This window comes from Nanorana parkeri, unplaced genomic scaffold, assembly GCF_000935625.1.
Source record: "Nanorana parkeri isolate BGI_ZX_2015 unplaced genomic scaffold, ASM93562v1 scaffold525, whole genome shotgun sequence".
NCBI lineage: Eukaryota > Metazoa > Chordata > Amphibia > Anura > Dicroglossidae > Nanorana > Nanorana parkeri.
Genome location: NW_017306793.1, coordinates 146,446 through 158,615, shown reverse-complemented (window position 1 = coordinate 158,615; position 12,170 = coordinate 146,446). Strand labels below are relative to the sequence as shown.

Genomic DNA, 12,170 nt, shown 5'->3' with positions numbered 1-12,170 from the left:
TAGGTCCCCCTCTTAATGTCCGTTTAACATTATTCTGTAGCAAGTTATCACATTTCAGGAGGCCCTCTAATCAAATGAATTAACATAACGCCAAAAGAAAAAATGAGGGAACAAAATAGCAAAGGAAGCATTGAACATGAATACAATTCAACCATTTTTACAAAAAAAATGGGGACTCAAGTCCTTCCTTACATGTAGAACTTCCTTAAAAGGGATAGGCCTCCTCAAGCTGTTTCAGTAATGGATACTGCTGCTAAACTGAATAACCCACTGGCTTGGTTGAGCTATCAAAGGTTCCAGCAGCAAGATCTCTAACCTTGAGTTGCTAGGCCTGGGCACCTATAAAGGCCAAGGTCTAACTGTCCCTCTTAGACTTTAATAATGTAAGATGCAAGAGGAGGACTAAGACTACAAAGAAGAACTGAAAAGTTTGAGATGCACCATAGGGTAGTACAAAAAAAACAACAAAACACATATTACACCAGAGTATAGGAAGGCAAGGAGGTTTGTACTGCAGGAAACAATATTCATGTAAAAGAACCCAAATATTTCAGTAAATTGCATAGATTAACTGGAAAGAAGCAGGAATATAGGTCTTGGAAATTCATATCCAGGTTCCTCTTTTAGAGAACCTGCAAAATAAAGCACTTTGTTTAAATACTGTAAATGAACTTGATCGATTCTAAACTTTCCATGACTTCACTGTTGCCATGACAACTAGACATGTGCATTCAAATTCAGGCGAACTTGCTGAATAACAAAATACTGTTGATTTGGCAGTTTGTCCGAATCTGAAATAATGAATTATATACCCGAATATACGAAAAATGTATTGGGCATATAGTAATTCATTTTGTATGGGCACTGCCATCTTGCTACGTCCAAGGCCCCTACATGCGTATGACGTTACACGACGTCAGGTGATGTCATGCTCCTGCCTCCAAGATGGCAGCGCGCAGAAGTCACCAGTGGCCAATATGGCCGCCGCACGCCGGGTTTTTTTTTTTAAATGTGCGCTTCCGGATTCTGAGGTTCGTTGCATCAGAATCCGAAGCAGCATAATGATTCACTTCATCAGACGAATGAAAAGGTTTTTTTCTTTTCATTCATTTAGTCGGAAACAATTTTTCTTTTTTTTTTTTGAACAATCATTTTTTATTAAGAGAGAGGTCAATCATAGATGACAACAGTGATTTAATAGGTATCACAGTAATCGTACATATCATGCAGATCTTACATAGCAGGTTGGAGATCGCATATCCATTTGCACGATAAACATCCTAAATTCCTAGTAGCGGACACGGAAACACATTTTTGTCTAGTGACAACTATTAAACTACAGCAATATTCCCAGAAAATTCATCCAAGTATAATATGGTGCAAAAAGCAAAATAGTGTACACATGCAAAATCCGCGTCTATATTATCCAATACTTTTGGTGTGTTGAATTCTGTCAGGGTTATTAATAAAAGGGTGAAGAGCTTGGAGAAGGCAGGAGAAGTGAACAGTCTAGGACAACATAGCTGAACTGGGAAAATTCTCCAATTCAGCTCACTTTCCAGTTCAGCTTGTCCTAGACTGTTTACTTCTCCTGCCTTCTCCAAGCTCTTCACCTTTTTATGAATAACCTTGTGTATCCCCCCCTCTGGCTGTTGCAGTATCACTGACATCTATGTCACTGTAGGGTTGCAAGGAGAAACCAATGTGGGGTCAAGCTATGCCACACACATTTAGAAGTGTTGTTGCACGGAGCTCTGAGCAAGAGTAGAGTTTCAGCACACCTTTACTTTACAGCAGAGAAAATTCTGCATGACATCCTGACACTTTATTTTTATAGACTCTATTGTAGTTTGACATTTATTGTTTACCTTCTGTTGTTTTATTTGATAAGAATACTTATATTGTGCCTACAAGTTTAATACCTTTGAATAAAAGTTTTATTTTTATCATACTTTTTAATATGTTTCTTTGCGGCTTAACAAAATAGGAGTCTTTAAATGGTGCGGATATTGGGGAAAATGGGTGTGGTTAAGGGGGGGGTGTGGTTACGGGGGTGTGGCCAATGAGGGGCGCTGTAAAGCTTTCTCACACAGGGCGCCTAAAGGCCTAAGGCCGGCCCTGATTCTGAGTGTTCCTGTTCATTCATAAACATGAAGACATTGTGTGCTTACTACAACCACAATCATGAATGAACAGGAGGTGATGTAGATCACTCCCATTCATTCATAATTGAGGATATAGTAACATACCACGCATACGATATATCAGTGCATCCCTAAATCAGATAGTATGGTCAAGAATCTCACATACTAAAGAAGAAGTAACGCTACAGCTACTGAGAATTGCTGCTGGCATTCTACACATGATCTGCTTGTTCTTGGCGAGAATAACTGTATATAGTGACCGAGAACTGGAATTCTCAGATAGATGCATGCAGCAAAGCAACTTCAGTGGCAGGAAGTTACCAAGATGCATACTAATTGATTTTTCCGTTCATGACCCAGGGAACACAACATCCTTATCACTTAACTTTTCTAAAAAATAAATTAGACAGAGGGAGGTACTTAATATATTACATGCGCTCTATGCTAATTCAAAGACTAACGCTGTCTTCTGATGCAGAAGGAACTAAAAGTTACTAAAGTCACTAAAGTTACAGAGGGGGAGTTTCAGGGCACAGAACCTGTAGCACAGAAACCGCATAAATTCTAGGCATGCTCCCACTTATTGGGGACTGCATACCTTGGTGTATCAGTGGATGCCGCTCTCTGATATCTGCTACCAATCTTGTTTAAAACAGCCTCCGAAATGCCAGCACAAGCTGTATTCCAGTGCTTGCCAGCTCCCCTTGATATTTCTGAGAAAACCCAAAATGGCAACAGAAATGTAAAAAATATATACATTTGTGCATTAAAATGCAAATGATAAGACTTATTAAAAGACAAAATCAACCCTGATAATAGCCAAAGCTGGACATATCCGGGTGGCAGGCCTGTTACGGTCATTCCCCTGGTGTGCATTTCTTTTGGATTGAAGCCGATTTTAGATACTGCGATTGTGCTTCTGCGATTGTGCTTGTGCAATAGTTTCTGAGCAGACCACCATTGACTCGTGGATGAGAGGCATTCAAAAACTCACTGCAATTAGTTCTAGAACTACAGTCTAAAGAACACCATACTTACAGTTTCTAGATGCAGAGCCATTTCTGTAAATATAACCTATGGAAAACTTGGTTTCATCTTCTGAAGCTTGGAGGACTGCTGTTTTGTATCTATTAACGGATCTCCTAAACCAAGCACTCACCATTTATTGTTAGTGTTCCCCCCACCCTGAAATCAGTGTAAGACAATGAAAGCCATGTTGTACCTGCCCTACTACAAATAGCTCAAACCTTTCCAGGAGGAAATATGACTCCTAGCTATTTAAAAATTCAACCACATGTATGACTAGATCAGAGGGATCTTTGCTTGTAAGCCTCTCCAGTGGCTCTGATGTCAGGACACTCGGGTGCATGGATTAGACAGCTCTCATCCACACTCCCTTGTACAGATCCGCAACGAAAGACCGGCCACACACCAATGATTTCAACTTTTAATAAAACTATTATTCTGCAGCTCGAAGTCCCTCCTGGGATCTCCTTTTTTACCCTAGGATAGGCTTGATCAAGGAGACAAAGGAAAGCAAGCAGAAGTGAAATGTACCACACCAAAAGACATAGACACCAAATACATCTCAAAATATATGTCATACATGCATGTTCCATTAATTCAATTCAAATTCTAATGTGGTATCAACAATGGAAATAAATAATGATCACCAGCTAAATACAAAGTTAGTGTAAAATCTAGTGTATGACTGCAAGAGGCATTGGATCATAAATATACCCGGGGGATGTTGTGCCAACAGTCAAATGGTAAGTGATAAGAATGCAGCACACACATTGAGCAGGAAGTGAGCACAGGAAGTTGATTTGCTGACAAGATTGTCGGCATGATCAATAGGCATTTTTTTTTAAAACTTACTTACAGATATTTAAAAAAAACAAAATTATAATTCACAGACCAAAAAAGGAACAAATAAGGAAGTTCTCAGGGTTTACATACTCTTTAAAAGATAGTGCTGGCAGACTGCAGGCCATGTGGATGGAAGCTTAGAAATATCAACTGTAAGAACAGCTAGGCTACAAACAAGAGAAACTGCAAAGACAATGTGTAAATATGACGTATATTATAAAAGTGCTGTTACCCCTTTACCATAGAAGTCTAAATCTTACCTTTAAAATGACAGCTACTATCACAGCCACCAGTGGGAGGAGAATAAGGCCCAGTTTTTTCTTGCTGAACTTGGTTGCTAGAATAAATTTGGCCCAATCCAATTTCTTCTGAGTATAAGGAGGATACCGGATCTTGTTTGCACCTTCCATACCTAGAGACTTGATAAGGCATGCTCGCTTATGGGAAAAGGTTTCAAATGTGTGCTTGCCATGATAGGCACCCATGCCACTATGTCCTAAAACATAAAAGGGAACATATAATAACATTGGTGCAGTTTTTCATATCTGTGCAGAGTTGCTGCAGCAGCATGTGGACAGCCCAAAATGCACGTTGGTAGGAGAGGAAAATGGCCGGCACATACGCAGTACAGTACCAATGAGGGAGGATACAGGCACAGTAGCAACCCCTAAGATGGCAAGTAAAGAGGAAGAAAAAAAAAATGGTGCCACATTTACAGAGGCAGCTGATTCGGCCTAATGCCGAAAAGTCACAGCAATGTCACAAATCCACCTCTCAGGGATCCATAGAGGTGTCGCCGCCATTTTAAAGGTACAAGCCCAATCCGGTTTTTGGCCTCTAGGTGGGCACACTACTTGGGGGGACAGGGTTTCACTGGCAGATTGACCATGGCCTGGGAATTGTAAATACAATTTTTTGCAATCGCACTGCACTGGAACGCACGGCATTGTGGCACCGTGCGTTCCAGTGCAGGCAATCACACTGTGGGTAGGAGGCGCCTTTGGGGTGCCATTGAAATGAATGGCACCGCAAAGCACCTCCCGCAGCAGAATTTGTCAGGCCGAAACTGAAAATTATTTTTTTCCCCCACCTTTTATTTTTTTGTTAATAATTGTATTGTAAGCAGGTGGTGCTGGAATAGCTTAAGCCAGGGAATGACAGCTGCCAGTGGCAAGATTCTGCAGATAGTGGGCAGGTTCATCAGACAGTCTGCTGTTGGCCATTTAAAATTGCAATAGCCAACAGCAGGCTGGCTATTGCACCCACTCACTGCTCAGTGTGCCCTTCTCCCAGAGTGGAGGAGAGAACTAGGGGATCCAACAAACTAAAATCGATAATGAGAATAGATGACAACTATTCTCATTAATCAATTAGTTGGTTGCAGCACTAAATTATACTTTTGCAAGCTGCTGTGCATACAGTCTAAGACTTTACTATCAGCTTTAATCCAATATATTAGCAATACAAATTATAGCAACTACTTACCAACACCTCCGAAAGGCAACTCAGTAACTGTAAAATGCATAATGACATCATTGCCAGTTACTCCACCACTTGATGTCTGAGAGATAATCTTTTTAATGATCTGAAATATCAAGATATTAATTTGTTAAAGCATATGTAGAGGCAAACCATTTTTTAAAAGTTTTGGAGTAGAGTAGGGAAGGGTTAAAACCCATTTGTCTATTTTTTTTTTTTTTTTTACGGTCTCTGCCCCTTTGGGGAGATTTCCTTTAAATTCCTTTACCAGGGAAGGAAAAAGGAAATCTCAACAAATTGCAGGGAATTCCCCTCTTACACAGTTGTCACTGGAACAAGTGTTCCCCCAATGGAAGATTTACTATCACCATTTGGCTTAGTGACCCGTGTAAACTTTGGGACTTCCTATCTCTGTGACAATGGTTACCAGGCCAAATAGAGAGTAAATCTGTCTATCTATAGGAGACACACGAGCAATAAAAACTTAGCATGGGTTTAATATTTCCCTACTCTATCCAAAATGTAAAAAAAAAAAAAAAAAAAAAAAACACCCCATATGATTGACTGACCTGTAAAATAATTTTCTTGCAATACAGTACAGCACAAAGGGCGAATCAAGATGACTGGTATATAGCGGTGTCAGGCGACTGGACACTGGCCAGAGCTGTAGGACCCTACATAAACACCTCCCACCGCAGCAGATCCTCAGTTATTTTTCAAGCAATAGAGGATACAGAGGGGAGGGTCCTGTGTCCTTTACTGTATGCCAAGAAAAGGACTTTACAGGTAAATTAATCCTATGTTGTTGATACTACAGTACAGGACACGGCAAATCAAGATGACTGGGACATCCAAAAAGCAATAAACAGAGGGGTGGGGGCCAACCTCAACCACCAAACTGTACGGTACAGGATCAACCTAATTGGCCAAAATTAGCATCAACTGATGCCTGTACATCCCCCTTATAACACCTAGTGAAAGTATGAACTGGGGACCAGGTAGCTGCAAGGCAAATGCCAGACGACAAAAAGTCCAAGAAGCACTCACAGACCTAGTAGAGTGAGCCCTTACTAGGAAGGGCAGAGTCATGTCCTTACTAGAGTAGGCCTGAAGAATGACCTGCCTAACCCAAAGAGATATAGTGGATTGAGAAGCAGGATAACCCCCTGTTAGACCCTCTGTTTTATTCTTCCAGAAGGATCCGATTGCCTGAAAGAAGAAGTGGTGTTAAGACAGCGCCGTAACACCTGTACGACATCCAAACAAAGTAGTGTTGCTTCCCTAGGATCTTCTGGGTCAGCAAAAAATGAAGGCAAAAAACAATGTCCGGATTAAGATGAAAGGAAATGATGAAAGGATACCACCTTTGGTAGGAAGGAATTCTTATGTCTAAGCATTACCTAACAGGACAGAGCTGCAATCTTTTTGCACCAAGCAAACTACACCTTCTATGTACGGTAATGTGGCTTTATGGGCCTGTAACATAGGCATGGCTTCAACATTACTGGGCCCCGGGAGAGAAAAGATCCAGCCGATTCGGTAATCTCCATGGAGAATTTGAAGACAGATGAAGGATGTCCGTGCACCACACTCTCCTGGGCCAACTGGGAGCCACCAGGATCACAGGAATACCCTTCACAGCTATCCTGTGTAGGTGAGGCAGAATCTTCAAATGGAGGAAAGGTGTAGATTAGATTGAACTAATCCCATGATGCTACCAGGGCATCCATTGAAAAAGCTCTTGGATCCCTGGCTCTGGTAATGTTCCCCGTGGAAACATATACAGCTGACAGAACCAGTACATGAACATAATACTTTCCGCTCCCTTTTGGGCTGTATAGCTCCTTGTTTCCCCCCCACCCCCTCTCAGTTCCAGCAGAATGGGGTGAATTCCCCTCAGTTCCAGCAGAATGGACTAACGGACAAAAGGCTGATTCCTGTGGGCTCCATGTCCCTTGAACTGACAGGTGACCAATGACACCTCCCCAGCCGGAAAGACTGCCATCCATAAAATCAGGATTTTCCAATGAATTGGACGAATTGATCTTCCTACTTCAAGAGCTGGACTAGATAGCCACTACCTCAGCAAAAGTCTTGAATTTGGTGCATAGGGCGTTCCAGTGATAGAGACCGTTAGTCTCACAATGTCAAAATGCTCAGTTATGGCGGCTTTCAGTGAGCCTGGACAAATGGAACTGCCTCGAAGAAGAAAACCATCATGCCCAGGACCCTCATGCAAAGCCTAACTGATTGGCATGTTTGCACCCAAAAGGGAGTGAACCAGACCCTGTAAAGACCAAAGCTTGTTTGGGGTAAGAAATACCCTGGCTCTGACTGGGTCTAACATGAGCCCTAGATACTCCAAGTGATGGGTTGGAATCAAGGCTGATTTCTGATGGTTTATTATCCAACCAAAGAACTGTAAAACGCATAAAGTGTCCAGCGAAGGTCTATTCTCAAAATCAACTCGGATTAAGCCTTCAGAAGGAGATCTTCCAGATAACCCACTACATGTATTCCCTGAGAATGCAGACGGGCTAGTATAAGTGCCAACACTTTTGTGAACACCCAAAGAGCTGTAGACAGGCCAAAAGGAAGGGCAACACACTGAAAGTGTTCTTACCCTATAGCAAAATGCACAAAGTGCTGATGAGGAGGAAATACTGGTAAAAGGCAAATAAGACATCTTTCATGTCTACTGATGCCAGAAAATCACCCTTCTGCAGGGAAGCAATAACAGAACGGACAGATTCCATCCAAAACGTGCAAACATTCAGGAATTTGTTTAAGCTCTTTAGATCTAGAATATGATGCATGTTCAACATACCAGTACTTGAGCCACAAAAGTCTACACATCTGGACTGACAGCAGGCCTTGTTTGGATGATTGATGCAATGTATAAACAAGAGCATCCAAGCAATAAAGCAAAGCCTCCAGAAGCAATTCTAGCTTCCTCAATACTTCCTGATCTGAAGGCACTGACCCAGGGTCCCATACTATGAGCCTAGCCCATACCACTAGAGTCTGATACACTTCTATTGCAGCAACCACAGGCTGGAGAGTAGGCTCTACAAGGGAGAATGAGGCTTTGAATTGGCCTTCCAGGCGTTCGACCACCACATCCTTAAAATGTACGAACATCTTCCACCAGTATTGTAAGAGATCTATTAAGGCAGGAAATAGCTGGATCTACCTCTGGAACAATACATTTTTTGACAAACTATTCTGCTGAGGTAAAACGATTTTTATGAATGTTGGAAAATCAGCATGTCTACCAGAGATTATACTGGAAAAGTCTTTGAGACCTTTATTTATTTAGGAACCCATACTTGTGACCTTGGCAGTCACAAGCATTCCCTCACCTCATCGATTAACCCCTTCATGACAGCTTGTTTTTCGTTTCTGTTCGTAAATGACTGACACACTTTTGACATTTTTGCTGTGTGATTCTTCCACGTCAGTAATATACTTTCTTACAAAGTGCACCCACACATATTATATATTGTTTTTTAGAGGACAGATAGGGCTACATATTTATATCACATATATGTGTGTCTAACGCCTCACTTAGGACAAATAAAATATAAAAAAAAGGAGGAAAAAACCTTAAAAAAACAATTTTTTCCCAGTTTTGATTTGTAGTATTTTTTTTACAAAACCAGCACAGCTATAAAAAAAAAATTCAATAAATACATTCATTTATTTGTCCCTTAATCTTTTTTTTTTACACTTAGTTTTGTTTTTACACTTTTCACTTTTTATTTTTAAAACTTAAAAATGTTATTTTATTTATTTAATTATATCAAAACAGTCATTGTGAATTAATCTCACTATTACTGCTTGATAAATTAATACATTTTTGGTTATTATCAGGCTGCTTCAAACTTCAGAACAGCCGATAATAAGTTAGTGACACTGATCCTGCAGCAGTTCAGGATTCAGCTGTCACTAGTTTTCTGATTGTTACAACAACGATCAGCAAACTGAAACATTCTTCTTTCAGGAATAGATACATTATGTATCTATTCCTGAAAGAAAAAAAAAAAGCCAGTATAGCTTGAGAGAGATATCTCTCGATCTATACGAGCTGTCAGAATGCCGGCAAAAGCCAGCATGTTTGCCGGCGCTGCTGTGACTCTCAGACACCCGATCTTCAGGTATCAGGTGTCTGAAAAAAAGTTAACCCTTTCATTAATGGATGCCTCTAAACTTAAGGCATCCATTAATGAATGATAACCGCTGATTCTCAGCGGTTACCAGCCTTCTAGTGCAGCAAATAACTCATCACGTACAGTGTACGTGACAAGTCATTTGGTCCCTTTGTGGCGGGACGTACAGTGTACGTCTCCTGTCACGAAGGGGTGAAGACCGATATGGTGTTACAAGATTTTGGGACAGCATTGCAGAATAGGAAATAGAACTTCCCTCCAGCTCCTCACCATCCTCATCCTGCTCAGAAAAGAGAGAGTCAGAATGGGCAGGATAAGGGGGACTTAGTTTACGTCCTCTGCGGCCTGACACCTCAATCATGGCAGAAACCTGACCCATGAAAACTGACATAGAAGCTTCATAATCATCCTTTACTTAAAGAGGAGGAATGAGGTCCAGCCGACTATGAAGTAGATGCAATAGAGGGTAAGGGATTAAAAGGTGCACAGACATGTCTTTGGGGGAACCTTCAGTAACCCAACACGACCACTAACGGTTGCTGTACCAGTTCCCCTTTCACCCTGTCCTCTTATGTCTCAATACCAACATAGTGAGCAGCCCCAAGGGTACTCACAGTAAGTGGTTCTCTAACCAGTGCCTCAGCCACCTCTCCACAGTAGCTTGAAGTAAAAAAAAGCTTTGTTCCTCCAAGCGACCATAAGCCAAGAGCAGGGTCTCTCTCCACAGCAGCCTGCACCGCCCAAAATTTCCCTCTTCCCTGTCCCTCCTCACTCATCTGCAACCCTGCCCTGCTACAAGATGGCCATCAGAGTCCCCACTGCGCATGCGCGAGTCCCTGCAGAAGAAAAAAGGACTCTGGCAAGATCTCCGGCAGAGCCTACTGCAGAGAAGGATCCGACCCCCTTCTAGATGGGGGAGAATCCAGGGGGACACCAAGAGCTCCATCCTCCAGGGAAGGCCACTGCACCGTGCCTGAGGAGGGTGGGGGGAAAGAGGGGCCAATAGACGCACCAGGGAGGCCAGCAAGCAAGGGACCCTGGCAACTAGGAGAGGTTAGAGAACAGGACACAGACATGGAAAAATTAAACCATCGTCAATATGGCCATACGCAGCTAAGAATTTTGATTGAAGACATCATAAGGCAAGATTTAATTATGTTTTCTCAGAGAACGAAAAAACAGATCCATCATCTAAGGAGACTATCAAAAAACTTGGGATCTGCTGTGGTGGGAGGGGTTATATAGGCTTCTACAGCTCTGGCCAGTGTCCAGTCACCTGATATCGCTATAAACCAGTCGCCTTGATTCACCCTGTGCCCTGTACGATCAAGAAAACAAGTTTTGACAAACACTTTAAAACGAAAAATCAACTACTTTATGGTCTGCAACATTTTTTTTAATTTTCACAAGAGACAATACATAAAATTATTTTAGCAAAAAGGCTTAAGAAAGAACCATTTTTAAAAGCAGCACTAATTTCCCCTATAATGGAAACACATGATATAATATTATCCTCCTCATAAGCAGAAATATAATTAGATTTTTTTATTACTATGACATAACTCAAAATGCACCATGTAAAAAGCTAGAAACGACATTGAATTATTTATCCCTCTGGTAATCACCATTTCTGTATGTGGTAACAGTTTACTTCAATCAAGGATTTCAGCATGGCTTTCAGTGGCAGACTTAAGTTTTTGTAAGAATGGAAGAAAAACCTTTATAAAAACGTATGGTTCCCACATATACACAGATAAGGCACCTGACCCGACTCGGGCTTGGGCAGACTGATCTGTAGCGAATCAGGCCAACTACAGATACAGTGAAATTGGTTGCATACAGACCACTGGCACTTATTGCCTGCACAAGATCTAGTAATTTGGTAAAGGAATGGACACAAGAAGACTATATACACACACACACACACACACACGTCAATGAGCCACATCATCTAACTCATATCCAGCAACTGTTGACTTTAAAACCATGCAAGGTATACACATGCCCAGTTTTAGGCACAGTTGGTCTAAAACAACCTAAGCAACTGTGTACAGAAAGGCAGCCTTCTGCAATTAAATATATTTAATCATTTTCTACAAGAAGAGCAGTTTTTCCTTTAACTTAGAGGACTCTTACCTTTTTGTCATTTGCAAATGCATACAGTGCAAGAGGCTTTTCTTTCTGGTTTATGAACTGAATGGCATCGTCTACATTTTGAACAGTTATAATTGGAAGGAGTGGGCCAAAAATTTCTTCCTGCATGACCTTAGCGTCGCCTTTAACATCAGTCAGGACAGTTGGTGCTGTAATAAAATAAAGACATTACATGTCAATCTATATTTCTGCATAAACTTGAAAATATACAGGAATGGATCCAAAACATGGATGTACGTGGTTATATTTGTTCCTTCCAGTTCATTCAAGGTTAAAAGTGAAGTAGATGTCAAAGTATATATGAAGTCACAGCAGTTTGCACAATTATATCATAATCCAACAGTAAACATATGTA

General features: G+C 41.2%; 1 protein-coding gene across 2 annotated transcripts in view; it reads right to left on the bottom strand.

The window, feature by feature from the left end:
- Nucleotides 1–482: 482 nt before the first annotated feature.
- ALDH3A2 (aldehyde dehydrogenase 3 family member A2) overlaps nucleotides 483–12,170 on the bottom strand; it is a 35,153-nt gene continuing 23,465 nt past the window's right edge. Inside the window, exons 8-12 of one of the 2 annotated variants that reach the window (XM_018561454.1) lie at nucleotides 11,798–11,964; nucleotides 5,499–5,598; nucleotides 4,274–4,509; nucleotides 2,743–2,857; nucleotides 483–632 (exon numbers count right to left, since the gene is read on the bottom strand). In XM_018561454.1, coding sequence (XP_018416956.1) covers nucleotides 2,792–2,857; nucleotides 4,274–4,509; nucleotides 5,499–5,598; nucleotides 11,798–11,964 — 569 coding nt within the window. In that variant the 3' untranslated portion in view covers nucleotides 483–632; nucleotides 2,743–2,791. The remainder of the gene's footprint in view (nucleotides 633–2,742; nucleotides 2,858–4,273; nucleotides 4,510–5,498; nucleotides 5,599–11,797; nucleotides 11,965–12,170) is intronic. The other variant, XM_018561455.1, reaches the window with a different exon arrangement.